The sequence below is a fragment of the Otolemur garnettii genome, unplaced genomic scaffold, assembly GCF_000181295.1.
Source record: "Otolemur garnettii isolate 467f Iridium unplaced genomic scaffold, OtoGar3 scaffold00109, whole genome shotgun sequence".
Taxonomy (NCBI): domain Eukaryota; kingdom Metazoa; phylum Chordata; class Mammalia; order Primates; family Galagidae; genus Otolemur; species Otolemur garnettii.
In genome coordinates this window covers 5,391,002-5,401,630 of record NW_003852504.1, presented here as the reverse complement: position 1 = coordinate 5,401,630, position 10,629 = coordinate 5,391,002, and the positions used below count along the sequence as shown (strand labels likewise).

Here is a 10,629-nt window from a genome sequence, read left to right as displayed (position 1 = left end):
GCCGGTTGAGCTATAGGCGCCGAGCCTCATTTTATTATTAATGTTGGTTACATGTCATGTTAGATTCTCCTTGGTGAGGAACATCTTTCAGTAAATATATCAATCAATGAGAGTTTAAAGTCCTGGGGGTAAGCCCTAGCAAAGGCCTTGAGGACCTGATGGTTATCAGTTTAAGGAAAACCTGGAGTACTTGAACACCCATTGAAAATGGCAGGAAATTCAATTGTACTTGAGTTTGCATATTTAGAAAAAATGGCTCTCCTGGTTTCAGGGTTAAATGTTCTGCCAACCCACAGAAATTGGAAGTCTCAGTTACAGACAGGTCACAATCTGTCAGTTTATGCTGATGGTCTCCAGCAGTTAATAAAATGTAGAAGAGTCTACAGTGGTTAGAAAAACCATCAGCCCCTCATAGTCAACCGTGTATCAACGTGGTTTACAAACAACAGTGGGGAAAGTCTCAACCAACCCTCTGAGGGCGATAATTGTAATGATGGCTCATATCTTCATCCTATGTAATTTTATGGGAATTGAGTGTCTAGCCAAATAATAAGTTCCAGCTCTTTTTATCTGCCCAGTTCCCAGCACACTCCTGAGGTGAGGTGTCTGAGGCACTTCTCACCCTAACCTCTTAAAGCAGATCATAACAGTAACAGCAGTAATGACAAGTTCTCAATCTGCATAGTTCCCTTCATTAAAGGAGTCCTTGGAACTTCCAAAAACACTCATTAATGGAATCTGACAAAGCTTATAAGGTGGGAAGACTCCCGCATTCCCAGTTCTCTAGCGGCCAAGTGAGGACTGAGTCCTAGAGGGGTGTTAGTCTCTCTCAAGAGGCTTGAGTGTTAAGGGGGGCTTTAGGGGGACCCGAGTCTACCATTATTCCATGACTTGAGAATCCCAGGTTCTGCCCCATCCCCCGTGTTCCATTAGCCAGTAGATTCCCTTCTCTGGTCCTCAGTTTCCCTAATTGCAGAAGGAGGAGTTGGGCTAGGTCTCCAAGATCTCGGCAACCCTGACTTTGCCCCGTCGTCTCACGGGTGGGGGTAGGGGGTTCTCTCGCTTCAGGGTTCCGTGGGACTAGTTGTGGAACCGAGTGGTGGGGGTTAGAGTGTTACGATGGGGGAAGGAGAATGTCTGCCAGGGTAACAGGCAAGTTGATGCTTCACAAGCACCGTTTGATGGGGAGCAGGTCTGGGGAGGCCAGGTGAGGCGCTAGGGCAAGCTTAGAGCCCCAAGTCCGCCTAGGGCGTGCAGCTAAACAATGAGAGGGCCTTCCTGTTGGGCGGTAAGGGGAGTCCCAGGAAGCGGGATGGCAGCAGGGGGGCGGGTACCCAGGCGGGAGGGCTCCGTACAGCTTTGGCCCCGGAACAGAGGGTCAGGTGGCCGCGCACAGAAGGCCTAAGGCTGAGACGTAGGCTTCGGGACAAGTCCAGGGCCGTCCGGTCCTCAGGTACATGGGCCCCTCTGTCGGGAATAGCTGGCCTTTCCTCTGAAGGTGGGGGGCGGCGGGCAGGCTCCCCGCCTCCGAGGAGGAGGGGAGGAAGGAGGAGCCCGGCGGGGCGTGTCGCGCGAGGGAGCGCCGCGCGCCCGGTGCGGCCCCCTAGGAAGTGGATTTGGCCGTTCCGGATCCAACCCCGTTTCCAGGTTTTCTCCCGGCCCGGCCCAGCGTGCTCCCGCTTGTCTCCGGCCCCCCCCGCCGCCCGCCCCCTCCCCCCTAGTGCCGCCCGCTTGGCCAAGTTTGCTGAGTGTCGCCGCGCACGCCGGCCAGTCAGTCAGCAGCAGAGCTGAGAAGGGCACAGCCGTGCGGCCGAGGGCAGAGTGAGCCGAGCGAGTGAAGCCGAGCGAGCGGACCAGCGCCGGTCAGTCCGAGCCGCGCGCAGCGAGCGCCCGCCGCCCACACCCTCCGCGGTCCCCGCGGCGCCTGCCACCTACCCCTCCTTCCCCGCGCCCCTGCCTCGCCGGCCCAGCCGGCCAACTTGCCCCGTTCGCTGCCCCGCGGTGCCCCGACGTCACCGGCCCGCGCCTCTGCTCCGCTGGGCCGCACGCCGCCTCCACGCCCTCCTCCTCCTCCTTTTCCCCCGGCCGGGTGCCTGGCACCGGGGACCGTTGCCTGACGCGAGGCCCAGCTCCACTTTTCGCCCCGCGTCTCCTGCTCTCCTCCTCCACTAACTCCAACTCCTTCGCCCTCTCGCTCCACTTGCGAGCCCCCGACTCCGCACCCCTCGGCCCGCTCCCACAGCGCCGCTTCGCGTCCCATCCGTCCCGTCCTGTCTCAAAGGTGGGAGCCTGTTCACCCCAGCCGGCACCATGGCACGATTCGGTTTGCCCTCGCTTCTCTGCACCCTGGCCTTGATCAGCGCCGAACTGCTGGCTGCCGAGCTCAAGTCGAAAAGTTGCTCAGAAGTGCGACGTCTCTACGTGTCCAAAGGCTTCAACAAGAATGATGCCCCCCTCCATGAGATCAACGGTAGGTGGGAACCCCCGGGAGGTGGTTGCAGAGATGGGCACCCCGGGAAAGGAGCCGCGGACCGTCACCCCTCCCCCCCCGCGACCCCCCTGTCCTGGGCACAGGTAGCCAAGAGGGAGCAATGTGCAGTCGACAGAGCGAGCCAGCCCTAGCGCTGGACATTCCTCACGGTCGCGCCCGCTGCGGGTCCCACCCCACCCCCAGTGTGAGTGGAGGGATGCCACGGAGTTGTCCGGTGCCACTGTCGTGCACAGCTTCCATCCCTCCATCCCCCCTCCCCCGCGGTCTTCCCGGTCCCGGGAAGCCCCAAAGGACTCTGGCCCTCAAGTGCGTGTCACCGGCTCCTTTGCCTTTTCCGGGTTGAACTCCTTACAGGGCTCCCCGCTTTGTTGTGTGGGTGACTAGAGGCCGGGCAGGGGGAACCTTCTAGAGCTTGCCAGATTCTGGAGGTCGAAAAACGTGGAACTTGCTGTTTCATTGATGTTCTTTTAAAACCCTCCCACCCCCTTCTGCCGCTGACACGGATTAGGAGTTTTTAGTAGCTGCAACGGCTTTAGAAGTCGCCTTTAAAAAGCAAACGACTCCCCCCACTCTCCACCCCTCCAAACGCTGACTTTTGGAAACTCTCCAGCTTTTCCGGGAGGTATTGGACTAGAAGGGTATTTTTTCCCCCTTTCTTTTTTCTCACCTCATTTTAAGGGTTAATTGCACATTCAATTACAGACCTTTGAAAGGACTGATTACAGGAAACCTGAATCTCAGTTTGGAGATGGTTATGCAAATGGAGGTGGTTTAGCCAGTGAAAAAGTTCACCGGATTTCTGCGCTGGGGGGTGCGTGGGGTATTTGTGAGAAACCCTTCTGGGAGCGCTGGGGAGGTGGCGTCCTGGTGGGGGAGGGGGAATCGTGCCTGCCCTCCCTCCTTGCAAGGCGGGCTTGGTGCGGGAGCGGTTCCTCTGGGAGTGGGGGTCGTAGTCTTTCGCAGCGGCCAACTGTTGCGCTCAGCCCTGCGGGCGGCGCTGGGGCCAGCGACGGTGCAGGTAGCCCATTTACCCCGGGGGTTCAGAAAGAGTCACACGAATGTGGCAGGCTGGTGGCCAGCGTAACCTAAGGGAGGAGTGAGAGATTCGATTCGAGCCCGGGGGCTCACCCTCCATTCCGAACCTTTCATGGAAGTGAGCAGAGCCCGCCTTTGCCTCGCGGTGCTGGTCGCCGGGTGGGGCAGACAGGGGGCCAGTAGCCAGCAAAGGAAATACTGTAATTTCAACCAGGCCCTTCCAACGGCTGAGGAAAACTTGGGGGTCATTTTTTGGAAGGGCTATTAATAACCTTGGAGATTAAGTGCAGTCATCAATTACATATAAATTACAAAGGTAATTGAGGGAAGTTGCTGGGCGCTTTCGGAGTGTAACCGACATCTGTCTAGAAATAGAACCGAAGAAATTGTTGGAGCAGTCCAGGCCCCCACTGTACCTTGGCAGTTATCAAATAACTTGCACACTACTGATTGAGACTGTATGCCCTTCAGTTGCTTGTCTTTTGGGGGAACTCAAGTATGTCTTCACAGCGGCACGATTTTATTGGTTCTAGAGTCTTGAAAAGCCCTCTTTCTTTCCCCTTTTCCTCCCGCCCGCCGGAAAAAGTGAAGTGAACCAGCAGCCGCTGAAGCTTGGGGGCTCCACAGGTCAGACCTGGTGTCTTTGTGTCCTGCACAGTTTGGGTCTGGGCACAGCGGAGATGATTGGCGTGAAGGTTACAGTTGTCATTCCCACATTTTGAAGGGCTAGATGCAGCTATGCACTTAATAGGAATGTGACAAGGTTTCATCTTGTGCTCATGCAAACAATATAAGCCTTTCAGATGGACTAGAGGCATTCAGGGAATGGGTTGTGAAATTGCCCCCCCCCCCTTTCTCCAACTTAGCTCTGTGCAGGCTCTTGGAGTGGTAGGGCACTCCCCCCAGCCAGCATCTCAGGGAAAAGGAACCTTGAAGGGTGCCCAGGGACTCTGTGCTAGGTGTTCCCTTTGATTGTCATCCCCAGAAAACACCTGAGAGATATTTTTGCATAAATGTCTATCTGGACATTTCCCCCCTGGAAAGATGGGGGAGTTATTAGTGACCAGCAGCAGGAAATGGAAGCTAATGTGCTCACACCCAAAACATTTTATTCTTTTTGTCTTGTCCTTCATTTCCCTCCCAGGGCTGCTGCTTTTATTTCCCCTTTTGAATGACCTACTGGACTGCATTCTCCTGAGGAACAAAGGAAGTGCCTTTTTAGCTTGAATCCTTGGAAGACCACCAAGGACTTTAGCTCATGCAGTGCAATTTCGCACCACTTTCAACAATAACAAAAATGCATGACTGAATGGCTCAAAAATGTGGAGTGTTAGAGGCATTCATTTGAGTCCAGGACACTGTCACAACACAGACAGACCCAAGTAAATACCTTTAGATGGCCAGTATAGCAACAGGTGTAATCTTTACCATCACCCTGGCCTCTCCAGATGCTTACATTAGCCTTGTCTTCTTTGGGCTACACTCACATAATTTGGTCATTTTAGGGAGATAGTCAATATAGTGACTTGTAGTCAGCCTATGTGTGAATGCATTAATTGCTAGGCGCTTTCCCTTGGGGGTAGGATATATTTTTTTCAGCACAAAACATCCAGAATTGTTTTCCATGCAAAGGGTGGAAAATTCTGGGTGCTTAGTCCACTGACTAAGCCCAAGTTTAAGGTTTTATTCCCAATATCCCTGTACGTGGGCCTTCTAGAGGTTTGAACAGGCTTTAAGAATACTTCATGTTCTGAAAGAGTCTGAGTCATATACATGCATATATGTATGTATATATATAAAACAGACCATAATTAGGATAATCTGATGTGCTCTCAAGGGTGGCAGGGAATAAGTACATCATGTTGACAGGGCTTCCAACTGAGGTCCTACTTGACTCAACCCTGTACTTTTCAAATAATGGAGAGCCCAAATGCTAGGATCTGAAGGATCTTTAATACAAAGGATATGCTTTTGTTCAGCTTTCAGTGGCCATACATTTTTGGAGCCCCTACTATGTGCAGCATCCTGTGTTTGGCAACATGGAGGCAGCAAGAAGGGCAGCAGGGGCCTCTGCCACCAGCACCTTTCCTGGTAACAGGGAGATAAGCCTGGCACACAGATAATTGGAATACAACCTTGTGTGTGATAAGTACAATGAACATGATGTGGGCTGAAGAGAAGGGAATGCCCGGGCAGTTCCAAGTGAAAGGGGATTTAGGACTCATAATACTATAGAGTATTAACTAGGTAGTGTTAGTTCACTAGTAAAAGTGAAAATATTGGGCGGTGCCTGTGGCTTAAAGGAGTAGGGCACTGGCCCCATATACCAGAGGTGACGGGTTCAAACCTGGCCCCAGCCAAAACAAAAACTGCAAAAAAAAAAAAAAAGTGAAAATATTAATGGTAAACTTAAAAATCAAATCATTTTCATTGTACCTCCCTCCATAAAGACAGAATAAAAGTATATGCAACAACTGGCATTTTATTACTATATTAATCTGATCTTTGCTGAAATTGTTTTTCCTTTTTTTACTTTTTTTGCAGTTTTTGACCAGGGCTCTGGGTTTGAACCTGCCGCCTCCAGTATATGGGGCCAGTGCCCTATTCCCTTGAGCTACAGGTGTTGCCTGAAATTCCCTTTTTGAGAGACAGTTTCACTTTATTGCCCTTGGTAGAATGCTGTGGCGTCACAGCTCATAGCAACCTCCAACTCCTGGGCTTAGGCGATTCTCCTACCTCAGTCTCCTGAGTAGCTGGGACTACAGGCGCCCACTACAATGCCCGGCTATTTTTCTTTTTCTTTTTTTTTTGAGACAGGAGCCTCAAGCTGTCCCCCTGGGTAGAGTGCCGTAGCATCTCAGCTCACAGCAACCTCCAACTCCTGGGCTCAAGCGAGTCTTCTGCCTCTGCCTCCCAAGTAGCTGGGACCACAGGTGCCCGCCACAACGCCTGGCTATTTTTTGGTTGCAGCCGTCATTGTTATTTGGCGGGCCCGGGCTGAATTCCAACCCACCACCTTGGGGGTACGTAGCTGGCGCCTTAGCCACTTGAGCCACAGGCGCCGAGCCCCGGCTATTTTTCTGTTGCAGTTTTGCTGCGGCTGGGTCTGAACCCACCACCTTCTGTATATGGGGCCGGTGCAAAAATTGTTTTTTAAGAGTAAGACAGTTGAGGCCAGGTGTAGTGGTCCACACCTGTAATCCTAGCACTCTTGAGAGTCTGAGATGGGTAAATTGCTTGAGCTCAAGGGTTCAGGATTCTCTGAGCCAAGAGCGAGAACCTATCTCTACTAAAAGCAGAAAAACTAGCCAGGCATTGTGGTGGGCACCTGTAGTCCCAGCTACTTGGGAGGCTGAGGCAAAAGGATTACTTGAGCCCAGGAGTTTGAGGTTTGCCAAGATCTGTGACTCTATAGCACTCTACCCAGAGCAATAAGAGTGAGACTCTGTCTCAAAAAAAAAAAAAGAAAGAAAGAAGGAAAAAAAGGAGTGAGGCAGTTGATTAGAAACATTCTTGAGCTTTCCCCTTTCATAGTGTTATTGACTGGTACTGGGGAGAACTTTGCTTGACCCCTGTACTTTTCAAATGGGAGTTGTGTTTTTGGAGTTTTTGTTTCTTATCCTGACTTCATGAGCAGTGTAGCTGTGAGCTTGCTCCCACACCCACACCAATGCACGTGCACAGAGGATTCTGGGAATCACATAGATTGTTAGGATTGTACGGAAAAAAGTAAAAGAGAGAGATCGAGTGTTGGAGAGGTAGCAATACTTTTTTTTTTTGAGACAGAGTCTTACTATGTCACCCTTTTTAGAGTGCTGTGGCATCACAGCTCACAGCAACTTCAAACTCTTGGGCTCAGAGCGATTCTCTTGCCTCAGCCTCTCAAGTAGCTGGGACTAGAAGCGCCCACCACAGCCCCTGGGTATTTTTTTTGTTGCCGTAGTCATTGCTATTTAGCTGGCCAGGGCCACGTTCCTACCCAATGGCCTGGGTGTATGTGGCCTGCGCCCTACTCACTGAGCTGTGGGTGCTTCCACAGTACTTTTCCTTTCTAATAACTGAGTTGATTATATAGGTGTGTAAGACACACAGCATGTGTCCCAAGATTGGTTATTCACCCTTCTCCACCTTAAGTAGATGGGTTTGATTCGTAATGAACTTGTGCTGTGTTCTGTAGGAATCATCAATTTGGCTATGTGTTTCACTTAGGAGAGGGTCTGCTTGAGCCACAGAGCCAGTCATTATAGAATAATTGCTCCAAGTAGTTAAAGGAACTATCTCCTGGACATTTTCAAAAAAGAGCTTGGTAAAAGTTCTGGCTTATGTGACTCACTCTCTAGTTAGAACATATAAATATAAAATGTTTGTTTCAGCATAACTACTGTTCTCTTTTTTGTTTGGTTCACATTGCGTTGCATGCAATTTTGGGATCAACTGAAGATTAGACTGAGGAATGATAAAGGAAATTTTTTGTTATCTGTGTAAGGAACACGACATTGGTATTAATCTGAGTCAGCTGGAATTTAGTCTCTGGCTTAGTACTGATGTTTGTTCCCATTGATACTAAAAAGTGCATTTTGGTCTTATGATAAGAACTAGTAGCTATTGAGTACTTTGTCTGGGCCTGGCCCTGTCCAAAGGACTTTACATTATTGTCTCATTTAAAGTGCACAGCAACCATATTATGTCAGAATTATCATCATCTCCATTTATAGACAAGGAAACTAAAATTCAAAGAATAGTCACAGTCTTACAGGTAGTGAGTGGCAGAGGTGGGATTTGAGCCTAGGTGCTTTTTTCCCCCCATTAATCATTATGTTTATTCATATGGCTAAACACAGTTCCATTGCTTTTTTTTTTTCTTTTTTTTTTGAGACAGTCTTTTTTTTTTTTTTTTTTTTTGTGACGGAGCCTCAAGTTATCCCCCTGGGTAGAGTGCCATGGCATCACAACTCACAGCAACCTCCAACTCCTGGGCTCAAGCGAGTCTCCTGCCTCAGCCTCCCAAGTAGCTGGGACTACAGGCGCCTCCCACAACACCTGGCCATTTTTGGCTGCAGCCATCGCTGTTTGGCGGGCCCGGGCTGGGGATTCGAACCCGCCACCTTAGGTGTATGCGGCTGGCGCCTTAGCCGCTTGAGCCACAGGCGCCGAGCCTTGAGACAGTCTTAAGCTGTTGCCTTGGGTAGGGTGCTGTAGCATCATAGCTCACAGCAACCTCCAGCTCTTGTGCTCAAGTGATCCTCTTGCCTAAGTGATTTTTAGTAGAGAGGGGGAGGTCTCGCTTTTTTGCTCAGGCTGGTCTGGAACCCATGAGCTCAAGCTGTCCACCTACCTCAGCCTCCCAGAGTGTTAGGATTACATGCGTGAACCACTGCGCCTGGCCTCTTTTCCTTTTTTTTTTTTTTTTTAATTTCAAAATATTAAGGGATGGCCAGGCAGGGTGGCTCATGCCTTTAATCCCAGCACTCCAGGAATATTGCTTGAGATAGCTGAGGCCAGCCTGAGCAATAGCGAGACCCTGTCTCTACTGAAATATAGAAATAAGTTGGGCATTGTGGTGGATACCTGTAATCCCAGCTATTCAAGAGGCTGAGGCAGAAGGATCACTTGAACCCAAAAGTTTGAGGTTGCTGTGAGCTAGGCTGATGCCACAGCACTGTAGCTTGGGCAAAAGAGTGAGATTCTGTCTCAAAAAAAAAACCCCACAAAATATTAATGAAGTATAAAGATTGTATGTAGGTTTACCATTTGATCCAGTAGTCCCACCACTGGGTATCTACCCAAAGGCAAAAGAGTCATTTTATCAAAAAGACAACTGCATGTGAATGTTTATGGAGCACCATTCATGATTTTGAAGATGTAGAATTGACCTAAGTGGCCATCAATTCAAGTAGAAAAAGAACACGTAGGGGGGAGTTGTAGTAGTATTGTAGAGTACTGCCCAGCCATAAAAAGGAATGAGATAATGTCTTTTGCAGCAACTTGGATAAGCCTAGGTTTATCTAACCCAGGATATAGTTTGATATGTTCTACACAGTAGGACAAAAAAGTGTCTACTTCCATAGAAGGTGTAAAGATAAAAGCTGTAAGAGGACCTTTGTTAATTACTTAAGAGACCATCATGACAACACTGTTTTCACACTGTAGTGGAGAGGATCCAATCACATCTTCTGCAAGCAAAATGTCAATCCCAGACACAGACAATATAGTTAACAGTAGAAGGAACATAAATTGTATTTCCAGGTCAGTGGGGGGCTGGTGAGGGTTTCTGAGGAAGGGAATGTCATCAGTGGAGCTGTCTCAGAAAGATAACTAGTGGCCCTTGAAGTTAAGGGTTTTTGAGGCAAGAGATAAGACAGGGAGATCTTTTAGGAGGCTGTTTTAAATAGTGCTTAACTGGCCTACCTGCCTCTTGTTTGTTGCCTTCCTGTTCTATCCTGAACATTGTCAGCTTAATTTCCTCACATCACTGCTTTGATCAAACTAGATAGAGTCTTTGCTTTGAGCTTTAGGGGCTCCAGATATCTCAGATGGCACTTACTTAATTTTGTCACTTCTGAACTCTGCAAAGTTATATGCCCTCTTCCTTCTAATTCCTTGCTCGAATAAAGACCAAGTCCGTGGTCTTTATACATAACTGCCTCGTACTATAGTTAACTGGGTGTATAGGCCTATTATTTGTCTTCTCTCCTCAAACATAAGCGACCTGAGAGCAGAGATGGCAATTTTTGGTATTTTCCATGCCCAGCAGTACCACATGTGGTAGCTCGGTGCAGTATTTGTCAAATAAGTAGGGGGATAACATAGGCAATTCTATCACATTCTCTGTCAGGACATTGGTGCTATAATGGGATCATACTGCCTTGAAGATAGATTGTCATCCCCATGGTCTGTTGATTTCCCAGGAATCTTTTAGATATAAACACTTTGAAATATATATATATATGTTTTTTTTTGAGACGGAGCCTCAAGCTATCCCCCTGGGTAGAGTGCCATGGCATCATGCTCACAGCAACCTCCAATTCCTGGGCTCAAGCGAGTCTCCTGCCTCAGCCTCCCAAGTAGCTGGGACTACAGGCGCTCGCCACGACGCCTGGCCA

The 10,629-nt window shown here is 49.4% G+C and overlaps 1 protein-coding gene across 1 annotated transcript in view; it reads left to right on the top strand.

Moving 5' to 3' along the window:
- The first annotated feature begins 1,787 nt into the window (after positions 1–1,787).
- The window catches only part of GPC4 (glypican 4), a 130,018-nt gene continuing 121,176 nt past the window's right edge, over positions 1,788–10,629 (top strand). Inside the window, exon 1 of the mRNA XM_003796957.3 lies at positions 1,788–2,470. Within this exon, the coding sequence (XP_003797005.1) occupies positions 2,311–2,470 (160 nt within the window). The 5' untranslated portion in view covers positions 1,788–2,310. The remainder of the gene's footprint in view (positions 2,471–10,629) is intronic.